At 48.2% G+C, this 24178-nt stretch overlaps 1 protein-coding gene and 1 long non-coding RNA gene across 3 annotated transcripts; one reads left to right on the top strand and one right to left on the bottom strand.

Moving 5' to 3' along the window:
* Window positions 1-4966: 4966 nt before the first annotated feature.
* Window positions 4967-6544, top strand: LOC144173212 (uncharacterized). Its single transcript, XR_013323189.1, has 2 exons — window positions 4967-5190; window positions 6137-6544. It is a non-coding gene; the product is annotated as an uncharacterized LOC144173212 (long non-coding RNA).
* Window positions 6545-11285: 4741 nt separating this feature from the next.
* LOC144174311 (uncharacterized) lies at window positions 11286-22439 on the bottom strand. Of its 2 annotated transcripts, none has more exons than XM_077702943.1 (6): window positions 21983-22439; window positions 21834-21933; window positions 21594-21772; window positions 21480-21533; window positions 21323-21418; window positions 11286-11626 (listed from the first exon to the last, which is right to left on the bottom strand). In XM_077702943.1, exons 1-6 carry the CDS (start codon window positions 22074-22076, stop codon window positions 11544-11546), a joined length of 606 nt encoding a protein of 201 aa, XP_077559069.1. In that variant the 5' UTR covers window positions 22077-22439; the 3' UTR covers window positions 11286-11543. The 2 variants fall into 2 exon arrangements, with proteins under 2 accessions (XP_077559069.1, XP_077559070.1); XM_077702944.1 differs by having other exon boundaries at window positions 21990-22435.
* Window positions 22440-24178: the final 1739 nt, after the last annotated feature.

Raw genomic sequence — 24178 nt, 5'->3', positions numbered from 1 at the left:
ACTGTATGTCGACCATTTCCTTTTGTCATGTCGACGATTTTCAAGCCTCAGACGTCAGCTCCTTGAAGTGCCGCTTCATCGCCTGGGGTTGGCATTATCAGTGCCGGCTCTCTTATCATTTGGGGCTTCAGAAACGGGATATTGCCGCCGGGATGTTTGTTCTGCTCTTCTGCGCTTCATAGAAAATTCCAAAAGATTTTACAACCTAATTCGCATCTTATTCTGGCACCTCACCAGAGCCCTCCAAAAGTATCCATTTCTGTTTTTTTTATTATTATTATTCTCCTCCTCATCTCCCTTTCTTCTTCTTCTTATCCTTGTTCTTCTTATTTTTCTTTATTTAGTTATTTATTTATTTATTTCCTTTTTTGTTTTGTTTCAATATTGACCAAATTCCAAACTCAATTAATCCAACACAAGAAAAAAAAAGCTTCCAAATTTTTCTAATTTTCTTTGAATCATCCACCTAGGCAGTAATCTCATTCGAATTAACGACTGATGTTTGGCCGATCCCCTGATTGGGTATGCGCCAATATCAAGGAACAACAACAACAACAAGTTCGATCAGGTAACGCGGGTGTCGGTCTCTTCGCTGTCTCTACATTTCTCTACATTTCTATACAGTTCTCTGTCTCGACATGGGGGTACACACTACGTTCCCATTCGTGATCCGATAAATGAAACAACATAACGGCAACATACAATGGAACCTACCCGGAACCCCTTCGCATCCTCCTCATGGTTCCCCACGGGAAGATGGTGTAATTTTTTTCTTGAATCTCAACACCCTTTTCCTAGCTCTACACCCTTTTTGTGTGAAAAAAGGGTGTTGATCAACTTCAACACCCTTCGTTTTTCTTAGGTGTTGAAAGGGTGTGGAAAAGGTGTTCAGCTATTCATTGAATAAGGCCATGCTTGGATGCATAATAGCACTGTAAAGAAGAAGACAACCCCTGATATACTCCTCTACTCGCAAGAAATTTTCAAACGCAAAAAAAAAAATAATTGCTCGTATGCAATGAACACTCGTTTCCATATGCGGTGCACCAAGCTGATGCCCCAAATTTAGCTTTGGCACGTGAAGCACCAATTTGAACCTTCAAAATAAAAAAAACTATCGTGTGGCGAAAAGGGTGTTTACTGACTGCAACACGCTTGGCTTTCTGTAGGTTTTTGAAACTGTGTGAAATAGGTGTTCAGTTGCAAAAAAACAAACAGCGGAGCTGGGGGTCAGCCTAGTTTCTTCCGGTGTTGCTAAGTTTTGTTATGTTTGCTAAGCTTTGCAATGTTCTTGCTAAGCTAGGATGACCGCTGAGGGGTGAGGCCAAGTTTAACCGGATTTTACAAGGCTGTTCCAGTGTGTCCCCCCCAACTGCCAGGGGATCTAAGGTGGAAACAAGCCAGGTAGACCCCCAGCTATGCTGTTTCTTCAGGCTTGCAGCACTATTGCAAGCTGCGCCAATTTTTTTGCCGTTCAGAATCCAAAAAAGACTAGTACCTTTAAAATGGTATAGTAAGAGGCGCGCATACGCATGCGCCCCTGGTGCTAACACTCTAACAAGCTCGAAAGCCGACTTCACTGTTATAATACCCTATATGCGGTGGTGCACCCTTTACAGGTGCTGCAGTTCTTTTTCTTTGTATTTTTTTGCGAACGCCATCGAAACTAGCTCAAGCTTAAAGGAACCATGAAGACAAAATACAAGTTGGCTTTATTAGAAAGACTGCTTAGTCCCGATAACAATGATACCAATATCATCGCAATCTTCGAACAAATAATGGAGATATTAAAGAAAACGTGTGAAGCCGTGGCGACCCCCTAGGCGATTTCCCGAAACTTTTCTATGACGTCACGGAACCTTGTTTGTGCGATTGGCGGCCGCCTAACTGACCTGTCGCGACGACACATGACTGGACGTCTGTAATGGGGCCTCTAGTTCCATTTGACCGCATCACTTGAATGCTAACGTGCAGTTAACGCACAAAAATTATATTTTATTGTTGGCCCGTATCACGTCATTCTTGCTCATAAAACGTCACTGTGGCGCAAAATTTGAAAGTTTTTAAATACTTCTTGCTTTTTTTCGCTAAAAAAACACCTTTTGTGGCTCTAATGGAGCTGAGTGAGATACTGAGTCCTAGTGCTTTCAAATTAAACGAACTTGTATTTTCTCTTCATGGCTCCTTTAAACAGCTTCACTGGTAATAAATTATGCCAATTCATATTGCTTTAAACATCGTGAGGTACAAAACACCCCCCGCTTGTAGAAAATGTTCAATCCACCCGTGTAAACAGGTACAAAATGCCTCCAAAGTTGGAGGTCTCTTCACCTTTTTTCTTAGTTGGCGGTCTTTTCTTACACCCTTTTTCTTACACCGTTTTTCTTTACGCCCTTTTTCTTGGTTTCCAACACCCTAATTTGTAGCTTTACACCCTTTTTGAAGGGTGTTGAGGTGGCGGGGAAGATTTGTTTGGTATTTAATAAAATTCTATAAGTTATGGAACATAAAAACTACCTCTTGATTTTAAAAAAAATTTGCAAATCCACGTGTTGATTTGTATATTCTCATAGTAAAAGCCATAGTTCCAAAATTAGCGCTAAAATATCTGTCTTTTGTGGCAAGCCCACCGACTTGATCAGGGGCTTTCCTCTGCTGGATATAAAAGCAAGAAGAGCACATGTATTACTCAGTAAGTATGCGCTCCCTGTACCGCTCGCAGCCCGTTGGCTTCCTTGCTCAATTCATTTGTGTTCCAAGTGTAACTTGTGCGTATTGACTGTTTGTGTCGCGCTCCGCCGATTCAAATTGCCATGCGTAGCTGCTGCCCTGGCCACATCCTTATTTTAGGGTGTTGAGCAACCTTACACCCTTTTTTTTAAGGTGTTCACACGAACACCCTCTTTCATCCGTACACCTCTTTTCGCCGAAACACCTTTTAAAGGTGTTCGCCATGGGACAAGATTCTTACACCCTTTTCGGCCAAAAAGGGAGTAAGAAAGTTTAGTGTGCAGTCTTCTCTGTGAATTTTTAAGAGGGAAAGCGAAGCACGCTTCCAAGTGTCCTGCCATTTAGTTTCTAGTTTAGGGGGGAGAACTTCAAGGGAACAAATAGCTTTAACGCGGAGGATTTTGGGAATTTTTCTGGTTTGGCGGTAACAGGAATTGAGGTGGAATCTGTGGCGCGTTTGTTCGCCGGCGAGTTTTCGAACTCTGAGGAAAGCACGGGATTTGAGGAGCAGAAGATCCGGTCTATTCGGTGTAGGTCATTTGTGTTTGTTGCGGGAGGACCTCCGGGATGGCACTTTTTAAAGCGAAGTTATTTTACCTCTACCACCCAAGGGTTCTGTCGCGACCATTGGTGTCAACAGAAAATTCCCGCGAACGAATAAAAGAAGTTCGTGGCACCGCCAGAAATCCAATCTGGACGCGTGTATCCAAACGCTTCGCTGCACAGAGCACCCACCTGACATGTGTGATGTCACTGCGCGCGCTATTCTTTTGAGCGCCTGCTAAAACGAGCCCACCGTTCGGGCTCTGTGGCCTTTTTTTTCTCTCTCGATGTAGAGTACCGAGTACTGGCTTTGACGGCTTGGGTTCGAGCCCCAGCAGGTCTATCTCTTGTTTTTTTTTTTTCATTGCTGAACTTTTTCTTCCATTTTTTTCTTATCTAAACTCAAATCTGCGTGCTGTTTTTGTTAATAATAGTGATTTGGTATGTTTTAGGTCACTTTAGGTTTGGGTCGCAGCCAATGACTACGTTTAATTACCGTTCTGCATAGTGCGAGCAGACATGTCACGTGGGTGCTCTTGCAGCGAAGCGTTTGGAAATACGCAACCTGGACAGAATACAGAAACGACGCGAGAGCCCGTTGTCTTACCGATTGAGCTACGAGCCCACGCGGAGATGGGGGAGACAGACGGTGCACTCACCGAGCACATCTGCGGGTTTACCTTCTACGTTCTCGCTGAATGCTACGTGATAGCGTCACGCGACCTCCCGAGCCGCTGTGCGCTCCGCCCATGGCACGTGTAGCGGCCGTGTGCGCGCCGTGCGCATGCGCTAGGAGTTATAAAAACTAAAGGAAGCTCCCCCTACGCGTGGCACCGCACTTCTCCACCATCTCTGCCGCCGATCTCCTTGCCTCCGTCGGCGGCGGCAGACGGAGAACTGAGATCGTCTAACACCGGGTTTGAGCTCCCTTTATTTTACGAAAAAAAATTTCCCCTCATGTGCTGACCAATACAACTCAACCGACCACCGTTCATGAATCATGCATTGATATACCTTAGCGAAGAATATCTCATTGAAGTAATAAAGGCTGTGGTTAAGTGCACTTCACTTATCTCTGGTTTCACTCTTCGTAGAACCACGTGTGTGAATTCAAGTGATGTCGCATGGGTAATCGTTGTGGGCGTTGTTTACAGCTTCGCTTTCCAACCATCTTCACAGGGTGCATTGATTGGCTCGCATTTTTTTGTTGTTTGGAGTCTGTTCCTTAGGGGGGCTGTTAGGGGTGAAGTCCACGTCGATGTCTGTTTGGGTGCTTGTTTGCGTTCTAGTGCGTGTTAGTGTCTGCGTGAACCCTGAGAGGGATGTCTTTGGTGGGTCGGGACGTTGTTCTCCTATTGGCGGTGAGCGCGAACACAGGCGGCGCTGCGAAGCGCGTCTCCGTGACGTCAGCTTAGGGATTCTCGCATTTGTCGTCTGCTTCACTCAGGATCGCTCTCTCTGCTGTTCCTTTGCGCTCGGTCAACGTCTGAGGCTTGTCCGCACCATAATTGGCGTGTGGGTAACTTTTTATCATAATAATAGGCTTAAAATCGCATACACTAGCTCATGGTGTCAATAGACCCTATGCGAAATTGCTTGGTGATCTAGCAACACTGATGTAAACGAGACCGTCGGCCATATTGGTACGGGCGCCGATCGGGAAGTCTCGTATTGTTTACTGTGGAATAGCAGGTGACGGTAACGCGGTATGGCTCAAACTGGACGGCGTTTTCCGGCTCCCGACCGCGGATTGTGGACGAAGGACTTGTCTGCGCTGCCGACTGTGTCCGAAGACTCGTACTACTCGGGGTGCCGTGCCAAAGACCCATCCGAGCGGCAGCGGAGCAGGGCATGCCGCCTAACCACCGAGGCGCATTGCTCGCCTTCATCGGTGCGGACAAACACGTGCGACTCGCAGTAAGTAAATCCTTCTTTGTTGTTTACTTGACGCGAGTTAACCGGTATGAGCATTTGTATGGCACTTTGTTCACCGTTGTTTACCATGCAAATGGCAGCGGCGACCCTGTTGCAGTAACTCTGAAAGAGGAAAGCGACAATCGCCAGACCGTACCGCTAGTGAGTGGATTAGGTATTTTTAAATGCTGTACATCGAATTTACGGGATGATTTTTGGCGAAGATGTTAACGGAAAGGTTGCGGCCGTTTCCCGTGACGGTCGTCCGCCCGCGCGTTTGCCGCAAAGCAATCGTGCTTTGCGGCGAAGTCAACTACAAAAGCGCACATATGCCTTGAATTTTCTTTTTTTATGTGTTTTCATTATTTATTGCGCATGTTCTGCGCAAAAATCTGTTTGTGTGTCTTTCTTCTCGTTTTTTGGCGGTGGGGTGGTTGTGTTTGTTTTAAAGCGCATGTTTTTGGTGTGCACGAATAGATAATACAGTAAAACCTCGTTAGCTCGAACTCACTGAACTAGAAGATTTTTTTTAATTCGATGGGTCATCGGTATAGCCCGAATGTTTACCTGTTTATCTCGAAAGATTCTGGAAGTGAGTTCCAGATAATCATATTATTGCTTGCTTAAGTTATGACGAACACGATTATGCGGGTACTGGTATCATTACCCACGCTGAGGTTTTTAAATGTTAAACTTCCTCCTCTTGAAAAATGCATTAACAAAGCATGCAGAGATACTTGCACGCTCGAACTTGACAAACAATTTTGACATCATTGCTGTTTCAGGTGTAGATTATTGCCCTTGCAACAATGTTAAGGAAGACACAAAATCTGGTCATTTTGAGTCTGTTCCTTGCGGCCACTTCTTTCTGCTCTTTACCATAAACTGTAGCGGACTAGTCCTGTTCTTCACTGAGTGTTATTTACGTATACTCTCTCTGTTCTTGCAGGTTGGGCCTCATCCATGTGCTCAGCAGCTGCTTTCGCTCCCAGAAGAAAAGTGGCCGGCCCTAAGTTGTGTGCCTCACCTTTGAGACGGACAGTGGGGCGATTGGGGAGGCAGCGTGCGATTGCCCGGCGGGTTGCAGTGTAGCATGGAGTCACATCCTGGCTGCTGTGCACCTACTCGCCCTCTTGCAAGCCGAAGGTTTTAAGAGGCGCCACCAAAGCTTGCGTGCACTGAGCTGCCACAACAGTGGGGACGTCCGAGACAGCAGGGCATCAAGCCAGCGAGTGTCCAAAACATTGACTGGAGAAGCCCGCGATAAAATGGCCCCTCCCTTCCCTCGCCAATGCGTCTGTTCGATGCACGTCGAGTACAGGAAGTGCCGTGCAGGCGCTTGGGAGAAAACTTGGTAGCCTTGGGAATGAGATTTTTGCCCCAGTTGTGCTGGCCTCCCGCTCCTCCTCCTCCTCCCTCCCTCCCTCCCCCCCCCCCCCCCCCCCCCCCCAGTGACAGAAACAAGGACTGGCATGGCACCTGAAGAGTCACCTATGAGCTACCAGCAAGCATTCAGGAGCACGCAGCAGAGGCTGGGCAACGTCGCGTTTACTAGACCGCGACATGCAGGGGTGCGCGAGTGCTTCTTTTTGTTCCATTTATATCCACAGTTTGCTATACTGCACGCGCTATAAATCAGCGAAGTAGTTTAATTTACTGGGATTTTCACTGTGGATACAAAAAACGCAAAAAGCTCTCAAAGCTGATACGCGGCAGCCTGATGCAACTGTGGCCGTTTTCTTTTTGAATAAAACTTGAAAATTGTCTCAGCTACCTACATGAATGGACACTATCATTACGTCGGAGGCATGCATGCAGCGAGTGACAAACTAGAGGAGTGAGTGTGTATTTTAGTCGCAAAATATTCGACAGTAAATACATCGTTGCAGGAATGACAATGGGCACCAAGTTAACTTGACGTAACAACAAACCTTTCAGCCCGGAAAATCGGGAACCAAGTGCAAAAGCTCGAATTTTCCACCGTTCGATCATCATAAAACAGCGTTCGCCACTTCTGCAACGACACACGGCTAAATGCAACGTAAAGAAACCAACAACACACTCCCATACCGTGCGCGCCCGCCACAGAGGAAATTTTCGACGGCGTAGTGCGGCAAGAAAAGTTTGTTTACAGCCCTAGGTAAGATAAAGGCTCGTGTAGGGGCTAAGCGGTACCATTTAACAATGAAATGAAGCGGGCGCAGAGCCACAGGGACGAGTAAAGAAACAGCCTAATTTTGGCAACGTGTGGTACTGTTTTCCCGGTCGAGCGCCGCTGTCAGTCGCGTGAATAGGCGGCGCACGCTCAGGCTTCATTTAGAATACAAAGGCTGGACAAGAGAACTCCAACGCAGCTGTATTTTTCATACGGACAGCGACTACGGAACCCCGCGCTTAGCGAACCAACGACAAATATTCGCTCCAAGCGCACCGCGCCCAGCGTGTCACAAAGGTTGCTCGCGCCGGCACAGTTCGCGTCACAAAGTTCGTTCAAAAGCGTGAAACTTCACGTACCTTTTCTCCATTTGAACCGGTAATTCTGCATTGCGTGCTCTGCGGCACGAAGCAATGCTCCGGCATTGTAGTCCATCACCAAGAGCGGTCAATGCCCGGCGCCTTCTATGTTTCGCTAATTGGTTTCGGTTTCAAACGACCGTACCAAAATGGCGGACCTAGTTACCGGAGTCGACGTGAGATGGCGGGGCGCATTTTGCATAGGGTCTATTAAAGTATAGTTTTGGATACCGCTACGGGAGAAACAGTGCCGGCGCCACCCCATTCCTTGCGAAGCTGTGCGGAGCGCGAGGAGTCGGAGCTAGGCGTCAGCTTCTCATGTAAGCATTCGAACAAAAGGAACAGTCAGCTGCTAATAACCGACAACAGCGAAAATGGAAGACCAAAACAAATTCTAGGCCTTCAGGGCTGTCGGCTTTGGCACAAGGCATCACGATTCCCAGTAACCATATGTAAGGTAAAACAGTTTTTGCAACCTTGCCGAACGCTCGAACGCGTTTTGTCACATCACTTTACGTTGTCAAGGCATGAAAGTTTGCCGACATGCACTATAGACTGCAGAAACTGTAGGTTGAGTTCCAAATAACCCAGTGTGTATATACGCGCGCGCTGATTCTATACCAGGCATCTAACCAGTATGGAGGCGAGTCACGTCTTCGTTAAATTTATAGTAACACATATATGTTTGTTAAGACCTGGAGGGATATTCATATCTTCCCGATATTCGGATATGCGTTATAGTAAAACTGCACTCAAGAGGAGGAGGAGGAGTATGGGGAGGAGGGGAAAACTTTGTTTAACAATTAAATCGATCTGGTTAGTGGGCCGGGTCCTCAGTCCAGGACAAGAGAGTAAAAGTAATTTTCTTCGAATCATAGAACGCCATCCCGAGTAGAATAGGATTTGTTCTTCGCGCCTGGAAGGGTTGAAAAGCAATAAAGAGCTACTTGGAATTCTTCTTCGGTTTCGAGTCTTGTAATATATGCAGGTATACTATTTATTACGTTAGTTAGCGAGTATATCATGCCTTCAACACCGTAATCATGTCATCATTGTTCGAGTTGAGAGTCAGTTCGTTATGAATGATAACGATATAATTACGATAGAAATTCGGAACACAAAAGCCGCCTTCTAGTACTGTGGACCACGTTGTTTAGGGCGCGATCGGGGTGGCGTAGCACAAACCTTCTCATTGTATTTGCATGTGAATAAACAAAGCACGCTGCGGATATGCACCTTGCACGCAGCCGTAATGAAAGCCAATTTGTGAAGGGAATGTATGCCATACAAAATGAAGGAAATATCCACACGACCTTTGTGAGGCTCCCAAACATCCCGAAACCTCCTAATAAGAAGTTGGTGACGGCGCAGAAAAATTAATGCGTTGGGCAGAAAAAAAAAGCAAGAAACATTAATCCGATACAAGACAACAACGAAAGAAACAGAAGAAAGCTGCTTTATTCCCTGCTATGCGATGAGCGTGTAGAGGCCGCTGCTTGGTACGTAGTATTAGACTGTTGAGTCTTCATAACAGCATCTCAAAAATACTGCAGGGAAGCTTACGCATTTTGAATACTTATCGAGAAGCTCTCATCGCTGATCCTCGCGAATAAGCAAGAAAGGACGAGTTACACACGATCTTCTTACCGATACTCTGAAGAAAGTTGTTCTCTATCTCTTCGTGTGTTGCAAACTTGTGGGGGATACAGCTTCAAATTATTCAGATGCGTCAGAAGGTGGCAAAATAACTGAGTCGCTAGAATACGCTTTTTAACGCACTACAGCAACGAAGCGGGCGATTTCTAGCCCAGGCACTGTTGCCCTTCACAAGCGGAGTGTAGCAGACGACAGCGGCGCGAATCCCTAAGCCGACGTCAGAGCCAGGGGGCGCAACTCACCGCCAATCTCACCGCCAATACAGCTGGTGTGGTGGCTGCGTCAACCATTTGTGTGCTCGCGCCGCATGTGGTGTTCTTGAAGGGACGCGTTGGTTCGCTACGTTGGGAATGTCAGGTTCGGTCTGCTGCTCAGTGCTGGCCACTGATGGGGCGGTGATGCATGTAGTCGGGAATGTCACCTCAATTTCTCAAATGACTTTTTCAGCCTGTGCTTGATGTTTTCGGCCGTTAACCAGACGCCTCGGAAGTTAGGGTGTAAACCTCTTTGGCCATATGTCCCTGGGGGTCGTGGAACATCTCTGTGTGGTGGATGATGTCAACGTTTTGTTGGGGCCGTTCTGGGTCGAGGGAGTCGTTGAGCTTAACTGTTCACTCATAGTGAGCTATGAGTCTGTGTCCCTGGTGTGTGGGTGGCTGGTGTTTGTTTTTAATCCTGGGAATCACTGTTTGGGGTGTAATGATGGCAGCGCCAATAGATCCCGTCGGGACGATGACCCCTTCCCTTCTTGTGGTTTTGTCGTGTCTCCCCCCCCCCCCTCCTTCGGCGGGGGAGATGTGTGGCCGCCGCCGACGCCAGTAAGTCGAAACTCTTTGTATGGCCTTGCCGGTGGCTTTTTACACGGTATCGGGGAAAGCTTTCCTGACCTCCTGACCTTCAGGGACGGACAGGGGGGAGCGGTGGTCAAAATCCTAATTGGCATGTACGCTGCTGTGGGGAGGCGGCTTTGCTTGCTCCCTGGTCGCACGTCCTTCAACGAATTTGTCCGGAGCTGCGGCACAGAGCGGTCGCATCAGGACGTGCTCCCGTGGCGGTTTCTGGGCGCCAGAGCCCCACGAATTCCTCGCCAACCAAGCGGCGGTTCGGCACCTTTTTGGCCTCCGGGCCCCTACCAGGGACCATGCCGCGATATCCTCCTCGTGCACTGCGGCGCCTTTTAATTGTAACCCAGTTTTCGTTTTGTCTTATGTTGTGTTTCATCGTCTGTAAACACGTGTATATAGACTTTTCTTCATCCTCTACCTGCTGCGTCAGCGTCATCGGGTAGTTTCACCACTCCACGACGACACCACTCACCTTCTTCGACTAACCAAACTTTACTTGTGCGTTATCTTCGCATTGGGTCGGTTGATCTGAACGTCGTGTACGAGAGTTTTCATGGCCTCGAAATAATTTTCGCCGCTGTTGTGCTTTAGGTCGTTAGTTACAAAGTGAAGTATGAAGTGCGTGATGTTGCGTGTGGCGGAATCCATGTGCTTCTTGATGCCCTGAGCTGTGGCGCCGCTTTAGAATCTAATGTATGGTGCATTTTGTCCCGACGGAAAGTTATCCTGAATGTGCTTGGAGTGACTAAAGCTACGTCTGCCAGAGAGAGGGAAGGTTGCTTACCTTGTCCCGTCATCTCCGAACATGAAATCAAGGGAACGATGGGGCTGTGAAGATGGTCACCGGATATAAATAATACTTTGAAGAAGGTAGCGGCCTCAGACCACTGCCAATGTGTCGACAAGGGGACTTGTATTTTTAAAGGCATCAGAATATATATATATATATATATATATATATATATATATATATATATATATATATATATATATATATAGAGAGAGAGAGAGAGAGAGAGAGAGAGAGAGAGAGAGAGAGAGAGAGAGATTGTACGTATAAGTAAAAAGTCGAATACACGGGGAGAACAATAACAAAGTTTTACTCTTGTAGTGGTAATGAAACTTGCCTTCTTCAGAGTATTGTTACACAATGTTGGTGCCACAAACATTTGGAACACATTTCTAACATACCTTTGCGGGAGCTGGTGAAAAGGAGAAAAAAGATGTTTCGGAAAGGGCAAGTATGTATACAGCCTGGGCTATGGACGTGGGACAACAAGAGAGCAAGCAGAGAGCGAAGGGAAAAAAAGTTGACTTGGAAGAGCAGGTGTCGGGATGGCACTATGAGATGGCAACTGAACACGGTGTAGAGGCCAATGCAATAGGGCTGCACGTGCTGGGACCGCGGAAGTGGGCGCCCAGCTCTGAAAAAATGTGGTTTCAAAAAGAGAAATGTACACAAAAGTGTAATCAATGGAACGCGAGACAGGTGTGCACATGCGCATACAGGTAATAAACGAAGATTGCAATTTGTGTCTGTCCCTCCTTGACGGATGGGAATAATAGATAGTGTACAAAAGAGCAAACTAGGAAAAACAGGTGTCAGAGGTGACATTAGTGGAAGGAGGTGCAATACAGTTCAACAGGAGGAAAACAGCAGAACACCTGTCAGTACATGTTTCAATGCCGAGAAGATAAAAAAATCCAAGTCACAGAAGAAAAGCACACGCTCAAAAAATGAACCATGAAGGCTTAAAGGTTGCAAAGCAAAATTGGGTACGCAGTCTCCTTCCCAAGGGGAACTGCATTGTCTAGCTGGATGTAGGCTAATAATGCCACTTATACTCGGCGATAGCGTCCGAATGAGCTACTGGACAATGAAAGGCTGAAATTGTGTTCCGGTGCAATCAAGGTTATGTGAAGTCTGATGGGAAACTCAGGGGTAGGATTAATGAACAATAAAAAAAAACCTCAATATAATGGAGTCGCCAATTTTATTCGAGGGATACGCACGTTAGTTTTCCGTAGCTCTTATTGACACCAAGCGAAGCTGACCTAAACTTATAAATTAGATAAGATACCCGAACCTCGCGGTCGCGGTTTTAAAAGCGGATTTCAAAATTGTCGTTTTAAGATGTTCAAATGCATTACCGGGACCGCTCACGCGGTGATTATTTAACGGCATCCGAAACGGTGTTTCAGTTTGGCCTATATATTGTTGCCTACAAATAGTACACTTGCGAAGGTATACGACATTAGGCAGTTTAGCATATTGTTACCGCGTTTGCGTTACCGTTCACCGGGTTTGCAGGAGTCGACTGCGCATGCGCGAGAGTTACCGTGAACGGTAACTTACCGGCACAGGCTTATACGTCACTGTTAAGGTTACCCTTTATATGGTTTGAGGTCGGCTGATACAAGAGTTAGTAAGAAAGCCGTTTAGATTTTTATTGCGTCGGTAGAAAACACGTGTTTGTTTGGGAATTATCCTCCTTAAGCGTTTTCTTAGCACGGTTGAGACTATTGAAGCGGAGGCTGAGTGTGTTAAAACTAGGTTAATTTGCTGATTAACACTCGGGGATTTTTTCTTGGGGATTTCGTTACGGTTCAATTGGTTGGCTGGCATAATAACGTCGTCGATAACCCGTTCCAGGTATCTTTATTTAAGAGGGCGGTCTTAAGTTCTCGGCATTTCTCGGCAGTCAAAATCAGCTTGGTTTGTTTAATTCTCCTAAAACGGCGGGCTTGACTATAAGAGATTGCTGTCTTGCAGAGATTGCTGTCTTGCAGCAGTACCTGGCATGGCTACTTTGAAATTACAAATACTGCCGCGTGTCTGTCGGTTTTCTACAGAGTTTAGTTTGAAGCCCGCCCTTGAAAGTAGTAACGGTGACCTCCAGAAAGTTTACACTGTGTTCGGAGTAGGAATGAGAAAGGGAAATACTAAGATGTGCTAGGTTAAATGCCTCAATTAAAGTTAGGAGCTACGCTTTTCCTCGCTGCAAAATCATAAATATGTTGTCAATATACTTTTATGTATATATAGGAAGTAGAAAGAAACTTCTTGAGGGGCCATAAGAAATATATGAGAAAATGGTTGACTTACGATTAAAAACAAACTGGAGGACCAGTCTCCAGTCGAAACGTCAGTAAACCACTGTTTTTGTTTTTAATCGTGAGTCAACCAATTTCTCATATATATATATATATATATATATATATATATATATATATATATATATATATATATATATATATATATATATATATATACAGTCGCACACGGATATATCGAACATGGGTATATCGAATTATTGTCTATATCGAACTCGTAAATTATCCCCTTGAAAATTCTGTGTAAAAGTGTAGGAATTCGTACGTTTATATCGAACCGTATTTTTCCCGAGATTGGGTATATCGAACGCCGCGCGAGCTGGAAGGTGCTCTTCGGCGGTCGCTGCACCCCCGATTGAGGTTGAGGAGGATGTGGAGGAATGCGCGGGCATGGCGAAGACTGGCTCGCGGAACTAATCCCCCCTACCGGAACGAATTTGGGCTTGCCCAGTCAGGCCCCGCTATTGGCCGCCGTAGCGTTAGCGGACGGAGCCCGGTATGCTAAATCTCTCTAGGCAGACAAGCCCGAACGCTCAGAAAATGTGACAGTGCGAGGTAGGGATGCCCCGACTGCGAACGTCCTTTTTTTTTCGGCTTCGTACGTTCCCGGCTTGCCGAAAAAGAGTTTTTTTTTCTCTCTCTCTGGGTCTGTCTTCCCCCGATGTCGTCTCGGGAAAGGGAAGAGGGAACGAAGGCGCTGACGGCATCCTCCTTCTTTTGTATTTTGCTGCTGTTGCTGCTGTTTGGCGAGTTGTCCCGCACCTTTCGGAGATCACTGTTTCTCTCGGAGATGACCATCGCGAGCGCTTTGTTGGAGTCCGTTCAGAGAGCCTTGGAATTGTTACCTTCAAAATTCTTGTGGTACGTGCGCGCTGTTCTTCTTTTGCGTGCGTGTTGTGCATGGTGTGCGAAGGCGCAGCGTACTGCTGGAAGTTTCAAGTTGTGCAGCCTCGAGAAGATCGAGACCAGCGTCTTTAATTTCATTTCCAGGACGAAGAAGCAGGCCAAGATCAGCGATTTTTTTTTCACGGAAATAAAGCGTCCTGTTGCGTCGTGAGTGCGGAATTAGTTGTGACTCTTGAATGCCACGATCGATAAGTAATCGTCCGCCATAGGTGAGGTCTCAGAGCCCATATTTTTATATCGAATTATTCATATATCGAACTATTTCGCGGTCCCCTTGGAGTTCGATATATCCGTGTTCGACTGTATATATATATATATATATATATATATATATATATATATATATATATATATATATATATATATATATAATATTGCAGCGATAACTGATGCATCTGCTTATTCGCGACCGGAGCACATGGCTGGCGTAAATGGCTCAGCCAATTCCACGGATCAAGATTAAGATAGGAGGTGAAACGAGGCTTATTCCTAGCGCGGCCTGGTTTTTATTGTGACATTATCTGGTCGCTCGCCCGCGCTTGCCGCAATGGGCAGTTTCCTTTCCTATATATTCTTGCTCCGTGCCAATTCGTCTACGTCGCTGCCCTGTCGCCTTTTAAGCGGCAGTGCGCCTATGATTGTGCGGGAAACGTTTGGAAGCACTTCAATCACGGCCCGCAAGCAAGATTGTCACGTGGTGTTTTTTTTTTTTTTTCGTATTTCGCGGTCATCATACGAACACTATCAGAAAAACAATACAGAAACTTGTTTTTCGGGCGTGTTGCAAACCGCTCCGCAATTTTCTAAGTGGAATTTTTTTCCTAGCTTCGTTCCTTCAAAAGTTAGCTAATTAGACTAATTATCGAATTAAGCAAAATATGCATTTAAGCAACATGCATTTTGCGAATTAAGCCACATGCATTTGGCCGCGTCGGCGTACTTTACCCTAGCTAAAGATAGCTGAAACACCCTGTATAAATTATAAATGAAACTGTATACTATACTAAAGGAGTGTGCTAAAGAACACCGTACAATTTTTTTACCGCAGTTTGTTTCCAGCAACACAATTGAGCTCTCTGTTTGAATGATAACTTGCAAGCTATGTTTACGTTATCACCTTCCGGCCGTCACGCTTCGTCTGCTGTTATGTTACCAGAAGTTTATGCCGTGACCAGAGTAGAATGTCGTGGCCATTTGTTTTGTGACGCGGTAAGGAGAGCGAAGCGCTGCGCTTAATCATAGTTTCATAAGCGCTTGATAATGGCAAAGCATACTGATGTGCCTCTTCACTCATCTATCTAGCTGGAACTTGACAGCAAATAAAACAGCCATGTTACTTGTTATTTTTTCCCTTGTTTGGCCGTGTTACCTTTGCATGCATGTTGCACGCATATATGGAGGAAAGAAAAGCGTAGGAGAGGCCCTGACGTCACCTCTGCTAAAGTCGAAAACGCCATTTTTGAAGGCCGCCATTTATTGCTTGTATTTTGCGCGCAAGCGCCACCTCCTCCGCCCACTCCCCTGTCGTCTGCTTCGCCTCCGCCTGCCGAGCCGAACAGTGGCTACTGGCTGGGCCACCCGGTGACGTGGGGCCTCGGCGGGCTGGCCTTTGGCGCCGTTGCTAGGACGCAGTTGCCAATGGCCTCCGATGAACGCGAAAAAAAAGCACCTGACTTCCTCCACACTTCTGCTAATGCGTCTGTGGCCACGCGAGGCGTTACGTTATGGTTAGGGCTACGAGTTTCGGGAGTTTATTTCTGGTAACATTCGGGGGGTGATTCTCGAATTTTATTTTTTAGCAAAATTTCGGTGTTTTTGGAAGTTTATATCTCGTAAATATCCAATTCTCCGAAATTCGAAATTTATTTCCTCGATTTTTTAACTACTCCGAATCATAGGTGAAATGATATTTCAACACGAACACCTGGAAATGCTCGGAGGAAATTTTTTCTGCGCGGTTTGAACGGCAGACACAAGCACGGGAAGACAAAACATGTACGTTTCTTTTATTACAACCGTAAAGCTTGTTGTAATACACGCTAGCATACTTTACGACATTTTTTTGTCGCTGATGGAAGCGCGCTCATTTCGATTTATGATTCCCAGCATTTATAAGGAGAAAAGCGAAATTCCCTTTCAAGCTTTGCCCTAGAAATAAGTAGAGCGAGGAGCCTCAGCGCGCAGCGAGAAAGCACTGGCCTCTGCTCGGGGTGAATTCTCCAAAACGAGAGGGGTTCAACAATGTTACCTGTTCAATATAGCTCTGGTAGTTTGCAAAATCTTTCGTGACCTGGCGAGGTACTGCTGACCTTTGGTAAAGTTTATATTGGCCAAACCGACCAATGTATAAATGACCGATTTCGAGAAAATGTCCTTCCTACAAACAGCAGGACATTGTCACATTTTTCGTTCATATATAACTGTGAACTCGACCTGAAAAATGAAAAAGTAGTGAAAAATCAGGCTAGTTACGGCATTCGATGTCGCAGAAGCTGTATGTGTCCGAGCAAATGTGGGCAGATAACCCTTGTTTAGACAAGTGCACTGGTATCGGGAGAGGACAAAGGAGCCTGCTTGTGGGACCGGTGGCCATTCATAGTTATCACCGAAAAGTGAGAACGACCAGTGGTGTTGATAACTTACCAGCTACCCTCAAGTCCGAACTTCAATCGTCATTTTCCTTGCCGCCGTGGGCTCTAAAATCGGTGTTTATCGGATAAATCCGAATTGTTCAAAATTTCACCAGCGAGTGTTTTCCGCATTTTTCCGGATTCCGAAAACCCGGAGCCATATTTATGATGCACTAAAAGAGAGGTAGGTGTGCCGTCCGGGGCTAATCGAAGGGCTCTATTTTGCTATTTTGCGATTAAAAGTTCTGTTGAGGAGCTCCCACGGTGAGCAGTGCCCCTGGCGGCCGCTGCTCACCCGTTGGCCTCACCCGTTTTGTTTGTTAAATGTATCTTCATTAAGAGCTTTTTTTAATTTATTTTATGGCATAAAATTTTATAAAACGCTTATAAACTCCAGAACTTATAAACTCCAGCACTCCGAAACAAAACGCTTAGCCCTATAAACTCCAGAACTTAGAATCCGGTGGCTAAAAAAAATGTAGTGGCGCTGGCTGGAACAGTTTCCCGGGGAACGCCTGGGTTCCATGCAGTTTTTTCAACGCAAAAAGGACCCGCGCTCTCCACCGGTTCGTCCCCCGAACAACACACCTCAATATTCTAGTACAGACGAGAGGGGTGCGAACGAAATCGGAGGAGGTGGCGCATGCGAACAAAATACAAGCAAGAAATGGCGACCTCCAAAAATGGTGTTTCCGGTTACGGTTGGGGGGACGTCGGGGCCTCTCTTTAGCTTTCCTTTCTCAAAATATGTGCCCAACAAGAAGGGGTGAGGACAAATGCAGTGCGTGGGTTCTTTATAATGGAGAGTCATTTACTGCGCCGTTGTGCTGCTGTTACACCAAACCAATAACTATTATTCTATTGCAGTTCATAAAAAGAACACATTGGACGTTATTTTTACGCTGTTGTCTCCTAATGGGATGCACTCAAAATTATTATTCCGCTCGCTAGCAAATACTTTCCGAGCATCGCGCGGAACTGCATCCGTTGAAAATTCACGGTGTCAAGAAGCTAAAGGTCCGTGAATTTTTTTTGCCCCTTTTCTGAGTGATGGCAGCCGCCATTTGCACGCTCTTACGTGACTTTCACTACACAAGCTGAAGTTGCCAAGTGTGACGTTCATGCTCCCACCAACTGTTTATTATACGTCACGTCTTCTCAGCCAATAACAAAGAGGGCGTAACTTACAAGCTACAGCACTGCACGGGCCCGGGCCGGCCCGAAAGCCCGAAAGCCCGGGCCCGACCCGGCCCGCGGGCCGGGCCGAACCGCCCGAAGTCAATTATCGGCGGGCCCGGGCCGGGCCCGGGCTCAATGCCGCGGGCCCGGGCCAGGCTCGACGCCCTGGGCCCGGGCCGGGCTCGGGCTTGAATTCATAGGCACGGCCGTTAATAGGTCCGACGTGAATTGTAGGAAAGAGCATCAAAATGAATATTCTTGGTTTATTGTTGCTCGCTTCTTTCTGTTATTTGTACGCATTGTTTTAAAAAAGTGTTTTGCTAGGTCTGATGGTCACTATACTGCAATTTTAATGACATTTCTTGTACTGCATCACGATTTATATTTTGGTGTATAACATACCTAAGATACGATTACAAGGAATGCCCAAGAGGCGAATGAATTAATTCAGATATCCTGGAGCTTTGCACCTATGTCTATGTATGTACACGTGTTTTTTAGATGTCGCACCAATCAAAATGCTGCTGCCGTGGCTGGGAATCAAACTCGCGTGCCAGAGAAACAGGTGAAGTATTTCAACGCGCGTACATACTCGTTGATTCAAATGCGGATCAAAAAATTTCAGCAATACCAACTTGTGGCCTAGACAAACACGTGAAGTTGCCAAGAGTCTGGTAATCAAAAGTGATGATGTCTCTCGTGCAAGAATACGAAGTATTATTACGCCGATGTGGCGTGAACTGCAGACGGTGAAAGCTAAACTACGTGCACTTTTAAACCCTTATTTTTTGCGTTTCAGTTCATGACGTGCTTGTACAGACTAGATGCTCCGTCTGATCGCCCGGAATGTAATAAACAAACTTTCTTCAGCGTCAAAGACCGGGCCTGGTCACACACGCGCGGGCCATCCCTAGGCCAAAAAATAAATTACCGGGCCGGGCCGGGCCTGGGCTTGAGATGGCGGGCCCGGGCTGGGCTCGGGCCAGGCTCACTTATGAATGCCCGGGCCCGGACCGGGCTCGGGCTAGGTGTTACGGGCCCGGGTTGGGCTCGGGCTTCGCGAAGCGGGCTCGGGCCGGGCTCGGGCCTTAAAATCAGGCCCGTGCAGTGCTCTATTACAAGCCACCTTCTTGTCGAATAGCAAAAACAAGCCGGCGTTAGCATGTTCTGGCATTTCGTCTATAGTTTTCCAATCCCGGCCAAAAATTATTCCCTATAGCGAGCAAAAAAGTGCTAGTGCCGGTAAGCGTCATGCAACGTCAAAATGCCGACAGCACGCACAACCATTTTGTCAACCGGAAGCACGTGACAAAACTCTTACCCGATAGAAAAAGCTTGCGGTCAATGTGGCGCATTTACGAAGAATTCACGCAATCGAGAATAGGCCCGCCTAACCCGCCGCATCGCACCAAAAGCGGGTGGTGCAGAACTGGGGACGCTTTGAGGCTGACGTGCGCTGTGCTCAAACCACGATTGGTATATTAAGCCCACTTCCAGTGCCTCACCGTTTCCCAACATGCTAAACTGGAATCCTTAAACGCCGTGCGAGGAATCATCGGTAGCCCTCGCATCAGCCCAATACCGGTCCTCCAAAAGCTCAGCTCAGCTACAGCTGACGGGCTCACCACTCAACGTCGAGAGCTGGGAATATTCATGTTTTCAGAACAGTCACTGATCACTGTGCGATTACTTCGGCATCTTGGCTCTGCCGGAAACTTGGGATGGCCTTCCACTGTGGCGGGCATTATAATCACCGACAAAACAAGCCGCCTACAGAAAAGACGCACTGGGAAGGGCGAAGCACAGTGGCAATGTACTGGGGCCCATGGACAATGCAACTGATGTGCTCGATCGTATACGCCCCGACAAGGCTGCCGCCGCCTGTGTTGCGCTATCCGATGCCCCGACGCACCGCCTTCGTCTCAGCTGCAGGTACGACCGCTCGTCCTGCAGCCAGCTGGCCGACCAGCAATCAAAACGGCGCCCGGAAACCTGCGCAAGAAAAGACTCTGGACGGCGGAAGCGAAGGACAAATTAAGACCACCGCAGTAACACTGCCCTTCGCTATCGCCCCCCATTGCCTTTTCTTGCGCATATGAAACCGTATGACGTCTAAGCACCGACTAGCCCAGCATTGAAAATTGGGCTCGTCAGTGTATCATCGGGTTTTCCAGGGGTCACCCGCCACCAGCCGAGGCTACCTCGACGACCGCCCGGAATGAATTCCAGCCTCTGGTTTCCCACAACCTGGCGTGTGCGCCCCGCTACTCGTCGGCCGCGTTATTTCAAACAGGCCATTGCCTTTATTTCGGGGTGACCGCAGCAATCCCATGCAACGACGTCAGTGCAGCTTACATATGCCAGGCCGTTTCGCATGCTCTAACAGCTAGAGCACGGAAGTTCTCGCGCATGTTCCGAGGCAGCAGCCAATGCATTGGAATCAAACACGAGGCACTTGTTTCCTGTTTCCCCTGAATCTGTCCGAGCGCTTTCAGCCCGTAAAGCGAAAGTGCCGTCGCCGCCGAGGTCCGTAAACAGGCTCACCTGATGCCGGCCAAGCAACACCACGCCTCTAAAAAAATATCCTTTCTTTCGGGACAACATACAAGTTTGCAGCTTTGAAGGACGTTCAGTGAGAACAGCGTGCAAAAACGGAGTGTTCATATCAATCTGACAAGAGAACAGTCTGGGAAGAATGATCGACGCAGTCAGAATTAATGCCCCGCCCAAATTTTGAACACCACGACGGCGAGATCACCTGGGAATCAGCTGGGAAAGAATATCTTCGGTATTGTAGTCTCCAAAAATTACGAATGGCATGACGGCTGGCATGGCTAATGAATGCAGAGACGTGCACTGAGGTTTATAGAACGGCTAAATACAGAAATTGTACTTAGGCGACTAAAATGGTACGCTTCCGCAGAAGGTCTTTGCGAGGCGATGCGCCCGCCGGTATATTGTGCCGCGCCTACACGGTCTAACTTGACGCTTCGACCTCTGAGCCTGTACCCGCAGCAGGCTTACGTGCAGTGAGTTTGACGTTGCTTGGCCCCTCACAATGCTCAGTAATGCGCCTACATATAGGCACGCGCACGGCGCCCTGCATCTTCGCACTCACGGAGCTGTCTCACCCAGCAGTCGCCAAGATCCAGGGTGCTACGGCGGGGCCTGCAGTAATACCCGTTGCGGATTTCGCGCTCCCAACCTCATTTACGTCTCCCCGTAGTTGTTGTTTCTGCGAACAAAGCCCGACAGGCCACACGTGGAGAGGGCGTGGGGGTGACAACTTGCCGGTCAGGGGCACTTGTACACCTCGGGCGGCTGGATCTCGCGCTCCATCTTCTTCAGCCTCCGGAAGTAGAGCACCACGCAGGACACGTAGAAGAGCTGCGCACGCGCGAGCAGACGGGTGAGGGGCCGCCGTGCCGGCCGGCCACCGAGCACGTACCTGGACGCTGGAGAAGGCCACCGTGGTGGCGGTGATCCAGGCGCTGGCAGGCACCTGCGCGCGCGCGGGGGGAGGGGTCAGGCGCGTACACTAGCGGGGACGGCAGACGCGTACCGACTGCACGCCCAGGAAGATGCTGCACTTGAAGAGCAGCGCGCACTCGATGATGCTGGTGACGATCCAGGGCAGGATGTAGGCCTTGCGCCTCTTCAGCGCCCCGACGGCCAGCAGCAGCGACAGCGCCGCCTGCAGCACCGAGTGCAGCACCAGCAGCGCCGGGTACAGCAGGCCCCCTGCGGCAACAGCAACCCACTAGTCAGGCACAGCTCTGGGTGGGAGGCCACTGGCACGCACAGAAGTGGTCGTCTTCGTGCCGCCGCGAGTCGCCCTTGGTGAGGATGAAGAAGGCGGCCAGCAGGTACCAGAAGGCGAAGAACTCGAGCACATGGATGAGCTGCAGCGCGGACCGTCGTGAGCGGGGCCGATCGGGTACGGCCGCTTACCGCTTACCGCGCTGACGACGCCGATGAAGGCCACCACGCCGTCCAGGCTGCAGCAGCTGCAGCGGCGCGGCACGGCAGCAGCGGCGCCAGCCATGGCCGCACTGCCGCCGCCCCCGGAACCGGTCCTCCTCCTAGAGCGGCCCCCGGATATGCGGCCAGTATCATAGTGCCGCCGTCGTCACGTTTCACCCTTTTCTCTGCGCGCCGTCGAGGCAAGCCAGCCCGGTTTGCTAATTCGCAGCCAGCCGCACTCTCACTCTTGCCGCCGGTTAAAAGGTCGCTACTCACTTTCCGCCGCTCTAGTAGGGCACGCCACTTTTTGTTCCCTGCTGCAAAAACGCATCAAGCAGCGCATTTTCGCACGACGGCTGTGCGACTGGGACCCAGTTCACGGATGCTGCTTCGGAACCAGCGTCCAATGCCACATCCGCTGCCGCTCTTACCGGAACCCTGCTGGTTTTGAGCCCAGAACCTTTACAGCACGGCCAAACAAGTGGCGCGCCAAGTTGTGCGCCGTTCTTGGGCAAACTCCTCAAGGGGAGCAACTTTTAATCGGCACAGCGTTGTGGAATTTGCGGCCTGACTCAACGATCCCAGACATTAGATTTTTCGTAACGTTTATCCTTGCAAGTGTGCTGTTGCACGGGCAACGTGCCTTGATCCGTTTGTCTTTCGAACTGGCGATCCCTTCAAAATACTGGACGTTTTATGTCGTCTTACCGAGTCGTTCTTAATTTCCTCTGTCACAATTACGTGCGGCCTTGTGATTGAGCGCAATCTTTTTGTGCTGTTTGCATTTTTGCTAACCATTCGTAAGCAAATGGAAACGATTGATTGTAAATAATTACACCTTGATTTTTTTTTCTGACAATTAACTCTCTTAGGATCACATTGGCACGCCTAGAAATATGCAGCCGTACAGGGAAAATAACTGTCTGGAAATTAAATTTTACGATGTTAATGAGAATGCTGATCACGGTTGGTAAATCATTTGTGTGTTTCACTGCGACAAAGTAACGGCAACAGAGTTACTTCTCGAATAAGATAGGCACAGGGGAGTCGTACGGCACGGGGCGAGATTCACAGTGGCGAACGCCGGCCAATGCAGGGCATGCGCAGAAGCAAAGGGGGAAGCGAGCCGTTATTCGAGCGCTCGGGCTTCGCGCCGCAGTGCCCAAAGCTATTGAGACTTTTGCGACGGCCTGCAGAGAGTTCACCTCAGAACACAAATTACACGTCTTTAGCATAGTTCCTTAACCAGTGTTTAATTTTCGTGTACAATACGTATACATAATCGAGCTTCGTTGCGGTGAGATCACCGACTGGTTTCCGTTTTAAACGGACTGAAAAGTCGCAGGCATGCTCGTATCGGTTTTCTCGCTCCTCCACTACCCGTCCACCCCTCCTAAAAAATTCGGCCACCTTCGTAACTGAGATGAGAAGACTGAGGAAACAGCGGAGCTAGTCGTCTTCACACGCTTTGGTGTCTTTGGTGTCTTATGTATGCCTGTCTCATCGGAAGATCGGACATTGCTTCCGCCAAGCACACGCCGTCTCACTCAACTAATAGCGTCCTCGATCAACACGCCCCGGGGTTGCCCCCAAAACCGGCGTGGCGCACGGTGCCCCACGACGGTGCGCACCGGCGCGGGGCGTTGATCGAGGACAAACTGAGCGGTTCTACCCAAGCGTCATCTCTTAAGCTAAAAAAGCGACTCATAAAAACGTTCACACGTAGAAATACAGCAGCATAACGTGACACAGCGCTACTAGAAAGTGATATTTATTGAAGGCCAATGATTATATGTACACACACAACCCATATCCGTCACACATGCGTGACAACATTTTTCCGCTGCTTCCACCAACGTTACTAGCCTATAGTAACGTTGGCTTCCACTACCTACAAGCCGCTTCTCATCTTCGTTCTGAGAGCCCTAACGCGAGTGCCTGTTATGTTCCGCCCTTCCGCTACAGCAAAGCATGCAAGTCTTCCTGGTCTAGGCACTGCAGTAACTGTTCGTGTAATTCAATCGAACGAAACGAATGCAAAGCTCCAACTGGCTGGCCATGCAACCAGCCTTCTTGCAGTACAACGCGTCCTCATTTACAATCTCTAGCCGTTTATCGGCGCCTATTATGAGCCAGTCGCATCGTTTGCCGATGAATTCGAAAGCAATCCACCCTTGTCAGCAA

The sequence above is a fragment of the Haemaphysalis longicornis genome, unplaced genomic scaffold (assembly GCF_048455015.1).
Source record: "Haemaphysalis longicornis isolate Haplotype H1 unplaced genomic scaffold, Haemaphysalis longicornis Haplotype H1 scaffold_3, whole genome shotgun sequence".
NCBI classification, from domain to species: Eukaryota; Metazoa; Arthropoda; class Arachnida; order Ixodida; family Ixodidae; genus Haemaphysalis; species Haemaphysalis longicornis.
The sequence above is the reverse complement of the archived record's forward strand: the minus strand, read 5'-3'. Positions and strand labels throughout refer to the sequence as shown.

Excerpts from the sequence above, each read along its gene's own strand:
- LOC144174311 (XM_077702943.1), bottom strand. The coding sequence starts at position 22,076 with ATGGCTGGCGCCGCTGCTGCCGTGCCGCGCCGCTGCAGCTGCTGCAGC. Across the intron at positions 21,534-21,593 it reads TCTTCCTGGGCGTGCAGTCG|GTGCCTGCCAGCGCCTGGAT; the intron begins GTACGCGTCTGC and ends GCGCGCGCGCAG. Across the intron at positions 21,419-21,479 it reads TGGCCTTCTCCAGCGTCCAG|CTCTTCTACGTGTCCTGCGT; the intron begins GTACGTGCTCGG and ends GCGCGTGCGCAG.